At 36.3% G+C, this 13878-nt stretch overlaps 1 protein-coding gene across 2 annotated transcripts in view; it reads right to left on the reverse strand.

The window, feature by feature from the left end:
- The window catches only part of GLIS3 (GLIS family zinc finger 3), a 109236-nt gene that overhangs the window by 27484 nt on the left and 67874 nt on the right, over positions 1-13878 (reverse strand). For both annotated transcript variants that reach the window (XM_061477760.1, XM_061477759.1), the window contains exons 3-5: positions 11130-11291; positions 9600-9710; positions 798-939 (exon numbers count right to left, since the gene is read on the reverse strand). In XM_061477760.1, coding sequence (XP_061333744.1) covers positions 798-939; positions 9600-9710; positions 11130-11291 — 415 coding nt within the window. The remainder of the gene's footprint in view (positions 1-797; positions 940-9599; positions 9711-11129; positions 11292-13878) is intronic.

Raw genomic sequence — 13878 nt, forward strand, 5'->3', positions numbered from 1 at the left:
ATATAATGTCATTTTCAGCACTGCACATAACAGTCAGATAATTCTTTCACTTCCTACATCTGTTTCTCAATTGAAAGTTGAACTCCTAGATGTATTCTGCCTGAAAATTAAAAACAGATGTTTTTACAACTACTAAAATACTGCATTAAAAAATGGCAACATCCTACCCATCGCTGTCCTAAGTTTTGAGATACTATCACTCATAACTTACCAAATATTTCAAATTTAGCTGAAATGTAAACAATTGTACATTTAGAGAGGTATGACAGCGTTATGTATTTTAATACAAAAATCTAGATACTTAACTGAAACAAAAAAATAGGATTATCACCTTTACAGCACAAATGTGGTTCTTGGTATATTTATAGCTATAATATGAGAGCTCATAATGCAACATTTAAGTTCATTAATGTAGATCTGTTTGAAAACTGTTATGTGATACATGAATAAGGAAAAGAAAAAATACTCCTTCAATTTTTCAGTGAAGCTTAATGAATTCAAGACGCCTACAAGGAATGGTAGAAGTGAACTGCTAGCACAAGTCAAATGCCTACAGAGCAAAAATACTGCTTTTCATTCCAGTTGGTCTTTTAATGGATAAAATATGATTTCTCCTGCCTCCTTTGAAAAAAAACTGTTAAAAATCTCTTAAAAATCTATCTTTTCATATTATATTACAGATTCGATCCTTCTAATGAGATAGATATGGATTTTAGAGTGCATCCGACTCTGCAAAGCCATCCCTAATCTTCAGTGAAAAATAATATAGCAGGCTGTTTATTTGTCTCTTTCTATACCTGGGTAAATATTGTGAGCAAGCCCTGGGGAGTGTCCCAAAGTATTATCTGCAGCATCATGTGGCGATGGGGCTGGCTGGAGGGGCTGGACTGCAAGGCAGTCATTCAGGATATCCAGGCCAAGCTCTGAGCTTGATTGCAACTGAAACACAGGAGATAAAAAGGGAGAAAAGAAAAACAACAACAAAAAAAAACAAACAAGAAAATAAATCACACAAATCCTTAAGACACCAAAAAATTATAATGAAGAAATGGTGAGGGGTTAAAGAAAGAAACAGAGCACAAGCAGAATTCTTCTCTTTTAAATACTGGTTAATAACATTCTATTACGGCAGGCATTTTTTGAATCTGAAGAAGGGAACTTGTTCAGATGCTTAACAATACTATACTCAGAACAAGGGCTACTTGTACAGATAATACCTTATTCTGGTTTTATTGCTATCACTAGTAACATGGCTTTTTCATGACATTAAGTGCATGTGAAATTAAAGGCCAGATATATCCAGATTCAAATCCTTATCAGTTACATTATTAATGAGCATTATTTGACTTTAAATTTCTATGGAATCTAATATGAAAAAAATTCTGCCACCTCCCTCAGTACCCTTGGGCAGATTCCACCCAGCCCCATAGACTTGTATGTGTGTTAGTGGTGGAGGAGGTCATTGTCCGTTTTCCCTTGGATTTTGGGGCTGTGTTTTCCTCCCTGTCTTCCTGCTCAGGGGATTGGGTACCTGGAGAACAATTGGTCTTACTATTATAGACCGTGGCAAAGGCATTAAGTACCTCAGCCTTTTCTCCTCGTCCTTTGTCACCCTTTCACCCCACATCCAATAAAGGATGGAGATTCTCATTAGTCCTCCTATTGTTGGTAACATATTTATAAACATTTTTATTGTCTTTTACTGCAGTAGCCAAATTAAATTTAACTGAACTTTGGCACTTCTCATTTTCTCCCTGCCTAACCTTACAACATCCTTGTAGGCCTCTTGAGTTGGCTGCCCCTTCTTCCAAAGCAATAAAAGAGTAATAAACTGTTTTTTTCCCCCTGATTTCCAGCCAAGGCTCTCTATTCAGCTGGGCTGGTATTCTTAGCCTCAAGCTCATCTTCTGGCACATGGGGATGGCCTGCTCCTGAACCTTGAAGTTTTCCTTCTTGAAGAATGTCCAGCCTTCCTGGACACCTTTGCCCTTCAGGGCTGCCTCCCAATGGACTCTGTCAATCAGGCACCTAAAGAAAGAAGAATTCCTGTTTGCTCAAGCCCACTTCCATGTATATGCTGTGGCAGAGAAGTAAAGACACACAAATGGAGAAAATTATAGTGTCTGCTACTAAAAATGAACCTGAAGAACGTAAAACACTTTGGGCACACACTTACAGCTGCTTCCAGTGTTTTGAGATGATATGGATTCTCTTCTTATTTTTTTTTTATTTTTTGCAATGCTTAAAGGTAACGAGGGTGACTTTTCAACACATCACACTGCCAAAGCTCATAGGAGTACAAACTCAGGGCAGAAACCAAGTGCAGGGAGGAGTCGTGATGTGAAATAGAAAACGTTAATATCAGACTGTACCAACAATCTCTTCATTATAACTGCAATAGCACCCTGAAAATCATAAGGAGGGTTTTGTTGTTTCCTCCTCTACATTCACCCCTGGCAAAGCATATCCCCGATGATGAAGTTTCCGTGTAAGAAACGCCTCATGCAGCAGCTGGATGGGGGTGGGATTCAACAACAGTCAGTCCTCCATCACTTTCAGGGTCTGTTTTCCTGTTTCTCACTGACCACACTCAAAAGAACTGGTCATTCGTAGTCTCAAAAGTTTTCCAACAAATTGTATGATTAAATTCCTTAAACACTGCTGCCATTCCTAATCCCTTTTTGCCAACATCCCTTTCAGGAAAAATTGCTGCACATCATGGTGCCTGATTTATATTTCATTTTGAAAACAGGAAGTAAAGGGATTAAAGTTGGGGATTAAAACACTTTCTCTTTACTGCATTTTTTCTGCAGAATAGTTTCTTAGTTGCCATGGGCACTGCTCACTGACCCTTAACCCCTGAATGCACTTCTTTTTGCATTAGTGACATCTCTTAAATGGAGTCCATAAAGAACAAATGATGGAAAATATCCTTATGTTCAACTGCTCACAAAGCAAGAAAATAGATTTGCTTCCCTTTCAATCTGTTCTCTCTTTTGCTATTTTAACCGTGAAATTTTAACAAAGAGTTTTAATAAGGGCAAGTGAAACCTGAAAGATGCAGAAGCAAACTGGGCTCATAATGCAGAACCTGGCAGTTTACTCCCCACGAGGCAGATGTTCATAAACAGAGCAATTTCTCCAGATTAATATAGTCACATAATGGACAATGTCACCAGTAACTGGATTAGTGCCCGAATAACCTGCTGAAATACCAATGATGTAATGCTCTAAACCTCCATGGATTCCTCTTTCCTTAGAAACTGAACATTCTGAGTTAAAAAAAATAGAAAGAAGTTAATTTATTTCCTGTGAGTAACACATCAAGCATTATGTTTCTGGATTCTCAAATACTGAGAAATGAAAGGATAAAATGGAAATAAGTGTTGTGAAATTAAATAAACCAAAGATACTAGCTAAAGAAAATCACCAGACATTGTTTACTATTCATGTTCTCCACTAAATCTAAATGGTGATGTAACACTGTGTTTATTTCAGAACCTATAAAGAAACTGGTAGCTTCATCAACTGTGCAGTAAAATCAACATGTCACAATAAAAAAGCCTGCTTCTACTGTAAAACAATGTAAATAATGAATAATCAAAAAATGAGCAGCCCTATAAGAAGCAAGAGCTCTGTATTATTTTGCTGAGGGAGTAATATATTTGCTGACATGACTCACATACAAAGGTAGACAATCTCTCAAAGCTTTACAGAAAACTTCATGTTAACCTGTAATGAAAACACTTGTATGTCTTATTTTCAGAGAAATAATGTTCGATAGAGGATATCATGTTTTTAAGCATGTTTTTTTCCCCATTTCTTTTAATGTTTTCATGGTAAGATGGACAGGTTTATATATATTATACATAACAGAGCTCTGAGACAGAAGTGGTAAACTGTTAGAAAAGGGATATAAAATGACTAGGATTCAGGACCATTCAGTTATTGAGATCTGCCTCTGAAGGTAAAGATTTTATATCCCCTTTTTGTCAATACAGGGGTTGCACAGCGACAGAAGAGCAGTATCTGCAGGATCATTTTGAGCTGTGCAAGGTGGGTTCAGTACAGCCCCTTCAGTTCAGATGGGAAATGTGATCAAGGTCAGTAGAAGCCACCACTCTGCAATGCAATTCCAGGAATTCCTTTGGCCAGACAATCCATATCCTTATTTCATTATTTCTAATCTGCTCCACACCTAGTGTGAACTGCTGTTCTCTACTAGGCTCTACTACAATCCAAAGTAGAACTGCCTGTCTTTTATTCCTCTTCAGCACACCTGAAAAGAGTCCGTCAGATATCATAGGAACAAATCCTGGAAGAGCCCATTTTCACTGGGAGAATGCTTTGACAACTCCACAGAAGCCACTGTTCAGCCGTCATCTTACAATTGATCAATCTGTGTCAAAAGCAAAATTATTAGGCAGAAATGAACCAAGCTGGAAGTCTATGCACATATCCCTTGTCTCCTGAGGTCTCACTGTGCCCTTCATTTCTTAGTGATTTAGAAGATGTGCCATATACACTACAATTCAAAAAACCTCTACCAGCTGTAGCCAGTTTTCAGAAATATCCTTTGCACTGCCTCTCCCAAAACCATGGCTCCATGCTACTTGCTTTCTGGCAGAGACAATACGAAAATTGTGTCCTGGAAGAAGACAGGAAAATAGACACAAGCACAATTGTGTTAGACTAAGACTAAGTACAAATCAAATACATAAATAAGGAGCAAAATATAATTAAGACTAAAAGCTGCATGCTTTAGTTGATCTATGCCTCTCTGTATAGTATTGAAAAATCAAGTGGAGACCTAGGAGGTGTTAAGCTATTTTGTCATCTGAATCCATGCATAGTTTCCTCCAGACCCATTTGATTCAGCTAAGATGATGTAGGTATCCAAGAGACAGACAGCTTTCAGAGGCAATTGTCAAGTAATCGTTCAATATATAAAAGCTCATCTGTATAATGTATCTGATCCATAACTAAATTACACAAGATCAAGACATAATCTGGGCATTGTTAAAATTGCCAAAGAATCAAAGACTGGGCAGCTGACGGATGGTATTAGTTGGTATAAACTGTCTTTCAGTTCAAGGCCCAGACTAAGACTTTTACATTCCCTTCTAGTGTTGCTTATTTGAATTCCTGAAAAGGAATTATCTTTTCATTTTCTCCACAAAGATGGAGCTAACCAGTTGTGTCCTTATCCATTATGTTTTCCTTTAATTAAATGGAAACAATCATTTTATCCATTATATTTGAAAAATCATGGCAGTCAGGTGAAGTTCCTGACGAGTGGAAAAATGGAAATATAACCCCCATTTTCAAGAAAGGGAAAATGGATGACCCAAGGAATTACAGGCTAATCAGTCACAACTCTGTGCCTGGCAAAATCTTGGAGCAGATTCTCCTGGGATGCATGCTAAGGCACATGAGAAACAACAAGGCGCTTGCATAACTTGCAATGTAATGCTTAAATATTTTCTTTAGATTTACAAATACAGATTCCTTCAGCAAGACTCCTGTAGAAATAGCAAATGGTTTTCATGATATGTGAAAAAGGTAATGTTCTTATGCTTGTACAAGGCTGTGTGATAGCTTGCACAACAAATCAATCTTTATAAAAAGCATAATGCCAGTATTTGTCTTGTATATTGCTTTCAAATCACTGAGTATGTAGTAGTGCAAGCTCTGGATTTTATTAAAAATGCATTATATAATTATGCCTTTACTAACTTTACTAAAAATACATACAAACTAAAACTATGGATTAATATTTTCAAAACCATATCATCAATTCACAGATGAAAGAAATCTGCTGTTTACTGAAAACACAAAGTGTAAACAACTGAAAATAAGCTTATGTGTCAAATAGTGCATTTTGACTAGTCAGAGACTCTACAAGATGATTCAAGGAACAAAATTACTGAGCCCTGCTGAGGATACCAAAGCAAAGCTCTCAACTGTAGCCTTTCTTATTAAGGCTGCCTGTATGTTCCAATATAATTTCTAATGGAAAATTTAGTTGAACTCTTCACATGCAAAAAATGACAGAAAGAAACAGGGTGAAAGATGAGAGAATATAGGAGTATCTGGACTGGAAGAAAGTCCTGGGATTGGTTTTATCATAGCATATGCACGTCAACCACCTACATAAGTTCAGTTTGGGCTGCATATCCCAAAGACCCAAAGCTATGAAGGTGGAAGACAGAATAAGAAAGAAAACTGAAAGAGAAAAGGATTATAAAAGCTGAACAAGAGAAAGAAAAAAGCAGAACACATAAATTAAGGGTAGGCAGCCTGAAGGTTATTTTAAAGTAACAGTTCAGAAGCAAATGCTTATTCTAGACCAGGCCCAAGGTACACTGTGTCCATTAGCAGCTGGCATTTCAGGAAAAAGAGTGAGAAGCTGCAAATAAGCAGTACAGAATAACCACACTTTTCCATAATCTATTTAGCTTGATGCTGACTTCTATTCTGAAGCATGACCTTCAAGCAGCAAAATATTCCTTGCAAAACTCATCTTTATTTTTTAACTCTGTCCCATTACCCACAGAAATACCCGGTTCTCTTTGAATCCTGCATGGCTCTTACCTTCCATTATACATTCAGGTATTAAATACCACAAGGTAACTGTTCAACTTACAAGAAATCTTCTAAGTTTGTTGTTCTTTCAAAACTGAAAGGAGGAGATGAATAAGAAGAAGACAGATTTCAAAAGATATTGTAGCCCAGTGGCATGTTGTGCACTAGCATTCCTCTTAGCATCACTTTATGCTCTCATTTTGGGGGCAGCTTACTTTTCAATCATTGAGCTCCCTGCTTAGAAGGAGATCTACCCATATTGCTGAAGAGGTGTTGAAATCCAGGCACAGAGAGCATTTTTTACTTTTTAAAATAAAATAGGAAGTACTGCTTTTTATCACACTAAATTATCTTTAAATACATCCTGAACATTGTGATGCATAGAGATTATGCCTAAAATGTTTTGCTAGACATTTTCAGCATCTGTTCCCAGGTGTGTGGTATTTGTGTACATATTTTCCCTTATGTTTATGAAGAATTTTACAAGTGATGATTAATGCAGGCATAGCGCTCCTTACTCTGCTCCTTTCCTCTGAAATGTAAATGAAATTTTATTGTACTATCCCCTAAATTGCTTGCGTTAAATATATTTGTGCCATCATCTTCTTGGTTTATAGGATTTTCATCCCATTACCTGGAGCAATTCCCAGTTATTTGGTGGATGGCCAGAGGCTGGAGTTTGGGAGGAGAAGGGGAACACCAGCTGCCTTAGAAGATTTAGAGAAAAGGCATTTTTGCCTCACATGGTAAGCCATAAAGAATAGTTGTTTAAAATAATTCAGAGATGGAAATTTATCTATATCACATTGCATAATCTGGCCCCATCTTAGAGGGCCAAGGAAATCTTGGAAGACAGATCTAGAAAATCTGGGCTGAAGAGTCAATGTAAAGTTTAGCACAGCAAGTAGTTAATTCCACTGTTATGAATATACTTCATCCTGCTATTTTAAGTCTCTGCAACATAAAAGACTCATTTGCAGGTACAGTCTTGGAAAGCCAGCAACTTAAGACACCACAATAATGTCATTTGGTGTGTTGGGGGAGGTTAAAAGGAGGATTAAAAGCAGTCAGGCATGATATATTAAATGAATCCATGACTAACGGGGTGTGACAGCAAAGGGTTTTATTCTTTTCAACAGAATAGATCCCTAGGGCTGAAAGTATTACTCCACTGTGCCTTTATCACCTTGGAATTTTTATGGTTATTTTTGATGAATTCACATTTTTGTAAAGACTCTTTTGACATTAAGCCAATTTTCACTTTTAATTAAAACCATAAATAACTTTAATTTTGTAGTAAAAGGTTTATTGTTTCTTACTTATTATTACTACCAGGAAATATTTCAAATACCAAAGCATGATGTTAGTTAGCACTTATAAGTTCTTAAAGGTTCAGTAACTATGTTGTACCTTGTAAACATTGTTCATTGCAAACTTTATCCACACTTTAAGTATCTGGCTTGATAGAAGCCACTATTTTTCTTTTTGTGGTGGTTTGGCTTATTTCCCCTTCCATATATCAACATATCACAGGTGATCAATGCACATAAATAAATCCTTATCGAACAGGAATGAGAAATAAGCAATTTTAAGTTTAGAATGTGCCCATAGAGAGTCAAGCAAGGAGTAAAAAGAGCCAGGTCTGGCACATAAGGAATGGAAAACAAGCAAAGTGAAATAGTGAATGCAGGAAGGAAAATCCCACAAGAGTATTGCAATCTGTCATAATGATAGAAGGGAGATAACACATTATTTCACTTTCAAAGACAGTAATGTTACAGTGCAGCTGAATAGCTATATTCAGGTCCATTTATGTCAGTTTTATCTGACACATCACACACATTTTTCAGAATGCAAAGTCTTGATTGGCATTTAGTCTACACGCCTGTAAAAGACAAGTGTCTGGGTAGCTGAGTTGCCCTTCTCAGATGTGCAGGACAGAGCTCGCAGACCTCCTTTGGTAGTCCTCCTGTGAGAAGTGTGCACAGAAGCAAGGGAGCCAAAGCACTGCTTATAAGGTGAAAATTGATGCTCAGTTACCTTGTCTCTGATACAGAAGTTGGCATTCATTAGTTTAAAAGAAATTCCTCAAAATTACTACAGTGCAGTTTCTCAGAGGCTGTCATGGAATCTCTGCCGCCATGTCCTGCTTCAACAAACCACTGAATCAAAATGTACTCTTTCAATTTATATACTGCAGCCTCAAAAACTGCCACGTAGTGCTGCACAAGACAGTTTCTTGCAACTTTCTATGAACGGTTGTGCACTTAATTTTGAAACTTCTGAACTGTAACTTGTTTTACATAGGGCTCTGTTTCAAAGTTTTGTCTATCCCTAAACCAGTTCATGCGTTTCCCCTTTATCAGAACCAATTTCCTTTAAAATGAAAGCTTCCATTTTTATCCTCAATGATCTAAGGAAATATTGCCAGTGATTAATAGGAGTTGTAATGAAAAATGCTCAGGAAGAGAAATCATTCCCTTAGGTCACAACTCAGATCTTAAAAGATGTGCTTATACATAAACAGCTGCTGACTCATGGACTTGACATCCACAGAGAACCAGTGCTGTGAAATGTCTTGGTATTTGGAAGTGTCTGGAATATGTAAATATAATTTCCACCTTTATCTCAAATACAGCCCATCTTACCCTCAGAATCCATCCTTTCACCTGAGACTGGCTATGTAAACTGGATTTTGTATTACTGTGCATTTACAGATTAGCGGAACTTGAAAAACTTTAAAAAAAAAGGTTTTCAAAAAATGTCTTTTAGTCACCTCATTATGTATCTTTAGTGATTAATCACCACATCAGAAAATAAAAAGCATTAAAGCATGCAGCCTCATTAAGTCAATATCATTTATATGAAACCCATATGAAACTTCCCATTAACAGTTTTTCTAATCAACAGCCTGATGTCAGCACAGGTACTTGAAGATGCATTTTAACAGCTAATATTAGAATACTGACCTCTCCACATAAGCTTTACACCAGTCAACACAGTAAAAAATTTACCTTTTTCCTTACTTGTTGGTCTTTGGAAGAATGGGCTTTCACATGTTTTCTCAGAGAGCTTGGATCTGTGTATCGTTTTGTACATCCTGGAATCTGACATGCATAAGGTTTCTAGGTCGAAAAGAAAAAGGATAAAGCAGCTGTTATATCACAAATTATTTTAATTCCAGTAAGTCTTTATGAACCTTGGGATGCTGCAAACCACATTATTACAGAACACAAATGTTTTACATTATTATAAGCAGAATGCTCAGTAATTTATTAGAAAGGAATAGGAGGAAAGTAAGCCTTATAAGAAAGACAAAAGGAAAGCTTTCATTATGGCACCTGTTACTGTTACCTTTTTTCGGTAATCAGTACAATAAATATTGCTAGTTATACTCACAATTCTTCCACCCTCAGAGCAATCTTTGACTTAATCAGAAATTACACTCTTTAGAGAATCATGTAAGAAAGTGCAGTAAAGGCCCAGAGAGACTGTTTAGGATTATAGAAGAATCTGCTTCAGAAGAGAAGAACAAGAAAAAGTGTTAGTTCACTACATTACAAAAAGAGCAAGCAAAAACCAAAGCAAGCACTGAAGACTGAAGTTTCAAAAATACTACATACAAAAATACAAATTTTTATGTGAAGTGCAAGACAAACTCCTTTAGCTTATATTTTCTAAAAAAAAAAAAACATTTTAGACAGATTCCAGATACCTTTATATTTTTCTTAAAACCCAACACATCTAACTCACCAAATAAATCTAAATCTTTATAAGTAACTCCTTCTGCCTGTTCTAACCCATCTGTCTTCTCTGAAGACTTGTAGGTTCACAATACAGGTGACACTTCAGGTCCAACGGTTTGCTGAAATCAGCTATTTTGCAATTTAGATGTTTATGTTTCACAAAGCATTTCCATAAACATCTGTACAAATGATTAATTTACCAGCCATACTATTGACTATTTGAAATTGATCATTTAAGTTTTGTGACTGCCATTTAATTCAAATAGCATTGTTCTCATTTTGTTTCTGGACTTCTGCCCTTTGGAAACTGTTTGTCTCTGACAAAACATCATCTTTCTTATGAAACAAAATGTTTTAAACTAATCTCAGATGGGATTCAAATTCATAAGCAACACTTTGTTGGAATGAAAATTTTGAGATTTACAAAATTATTCTTCCTCTCTTGACTTTTCTTGTACATGCCCCAGGCTCAAGTTCAACTGAGTTTTTGCCAGAGAATAGCCATTATTATCACAGACAGTTTCTGTGTCTTTTCATAACGATTTCAGGTTCCCTAAAGACCATTCAAGTGGGAGACAGTTACTGCTTTTAGCTGAGGCAAAACCTGTGGAGCTGCAGCCTTTTTATCAACTAGTTTGGCCCATCTTCATCCATGCTTCTGAAACACCTTAAACTGCCTCACCAGACACTTCTCCCTCCTATCTCTAAGGTTATGGGCTACCTACTGACACCAAGCTGGATGAAAGGAGCACATGGTCTAATGTACAGGAGACTGCAATGTGACCTCTGCTTCCTTACAGTGTCCACGTGTGTCCTCTGGTGCTTGGCACGGTCACTGGAGTTGCTGAATGCTTTCTGGCAGCCAGGGTGCTGACAAAGGTACGGCTTTTCACCCGTATGGCTCCTTAAGTGAATTTTGAGATTTTCTAGTCTGGAAAAGGCTTTCTTGCATCCCTCAAACTATAAAAAAGAAAGAAAAAACAGACTCAACAAACTGCAACATCAAGCACAAGAACAACAAGAACAACAGACTGAAAGGGCTTTCAGAAACCTCCAGCCTGCTATGGTTGGATGACCCTCCAGAGATAAGAAAACATGGCTTCTCAGTGTGGGTATTACTACAGGGTTTGAACCATTGAGACTGTAAGAATGTATTTATCCTCCCTGCACATGACTGAATGAGGAAATCACATCCCAATCCTATTTTACACATGGGACACTGAGACCCAAAGAGTCTGGTCAGCTCAGAGAGGCGCACTTCTCAGTCTATCTGGGAAACATAACCCTAGCTGATTCACCCAGTAGCAGACAGAAAGCAAAATGGTCACTGTGAGGTTCCCAAGTCCTGTGCTAGCTACCTTTATCTCAGGTCTAGGCTTGAGGATATTAGCAACTGAGCTGCATCTCTCAGGAGGCACCCCAACCTACTAAGCAACAACAAAATCATGCAGAGAAATGTCAGTCTGCTCTACCTTGCTGATGATAATTCAAAAAGTGAAATGATTTCTGAAATATTTAAATATATATATCTTGGAAATAGGAAAGAAAGAATAGAAATTCTTTTCTATTTGTCATATTTTTGCCAATGTTTATATGAGCCGAAAACCTGCTCATCTATTATGTTCCCATAGTATACTTTATCCTAAGGGAAAATAAAAACCATCAGTTCTATCTGACACCAGCATTTTTTATACATCTTTGATTTCAATTAGACTTGAATATTTATGAATATTAATTAGAAGTATAGGCTTTTTTATTTCAATCAGTCAAGATCAGTTAATCCCATTAGTTTTAGCTGCTGCGTATTCTACTGTGCAGCATCTAAAACATGCACTGTATAACATGCTAGTTTGCATGTATACTTGCATAAAATAATAGTGCATTAACAGAGATGTCAAACATTTCTAATGCTAACAAAAAAGTTTTCCACCACTTCTCTACCTATTCGTTTTACTCACTGGAAAAGAAACAGGACATTTTTCACTGATGATTGAATAATACAAATAAACTTTATTAGATATTATTCAGTGCATGTACGCTTACAAAAGCACAGACAGGAAAACACTGACAGAATTCTGATTAAAATTAGCGTGGCTTTCATGCAGAACTGCAACACACCCAAAAAAGAGGAAAAAAAGGATATAAATCTTTCATCACTTAGGTACCGTAGCTTTTTAACTAATGTACGAGAGAGTTACAGCTTTGAAGAATAAAGTGTAATACACACATACCTGTATGAATATATAAAGTAGCAATATTAAAATTAAACTTAAGAAATTAAGATTGAGAAAGGGGATGAAGCCCCCCCAACTATATCATAAGTAAGTGCAATTTCATCTTTCACATACATCAAGTTCAGAAAATTTCTCAGCCCATAAAGCATATTTATTTATATCCTATCCATTTAACCAAAGCAAAGCTAGGGTGCCTTTCAGATTAACCAGTTTCAATCACTGAATATTAATTTATGCTAGTACATAGAGTGTTGCCTTTATGAAGGTTTAGTACACAAGCAAAACATTGTTGCAAGTGTAAACATTTTTTTTACTTTTAGGAAAATATTATTGGAAAATATTCCAGGATAAATAAATAAAAATTTAGACAGACATCTCTTACAACTGCATGGATAAAAATACCATGTTTTATTAAGAAAAAGTAAAGAGCAGAGAAAGCATAGAAACCACGAGTGCTGAAAGACTGATATAACAAATGGCCTTAGGAAAATAAAACCATTTAAGAGCAGCTATGCTAAAATAACAAAGAAACCTACTGATTAGCCCATCTTATGTGGATAAGTTATTAAATTCATAAAAGAACAACCATCCATTCTAATGACAGTAACAGGCTGTATGCAAGTATGAAATAAATTGTAGCATCTCAACTATCAAATTATGTGTTGCAGAAAAGGTCATTCTAGCAAAACACAGAAACCGCAAGCCTGTAATATTAGAAAGACCATCATAACACAACAGTTAAGGAATGTTACATTAAAAGCCAGGCTTTTTGAAGCCTTAGCAGTCTCCGATGCTTAAAACAAAATAAATGAAAAGACATTATTTCAAAAAATGCAGAACATGCATTCTTTCCTGATAACCAGATTTCAACGCAATATTCTAGAGAAGACATGATTACCTATGGGGGATAAAAGCCAGGTAGATGGTAGTTGAAATGGAATTCTTCATAGTTTTTAAGTTACTAACTGGTAAAAGAGGAGAATGCAACACCTTCCTTACAAGTAGTCACTTCAGTACATGGCATGCATGGCAATCTGAAGTTTAACATTCCTAAACATACTCCCAATTACATCAGTTTTTCTGGAAGTATTATGTAGAATTAATTATATAATGTTTTCCTAAACTGCAATACAGAAATTATACTTACTAAGCTGTTATTTTTACACTGGCATAAAAACTGAAACTGCAAAGTAGGTCATAAAGAAAATTTCCTCTCTCGACTTCCTAAACTTGGGAGGATTTTTCCAAAACATATTCATTAGAGTGTCCACATCCATATTTACTTCTCCTTTTTATAAGAATAATTGTCAAAA

Source organism: Pezoporus flaviventris, unplaced genomic scaffold (assembly GCF_033815535.1).
Source record: "Pezoporus flaviventris isolate CSIRO_AGI_PZ_B2104156 unplaced genomic scaffold, CSIRO_AGI_Pfla_v1 ptg000108l, whole genome shotgun sequence".
Taxonomy (NCBI): domain Eukaryota; kingdom Metazoa; phylum Chordata; class Aves; order Psittaciformes; family Psittacidae; genus Pezoporus; species Pezoporus flaviventris.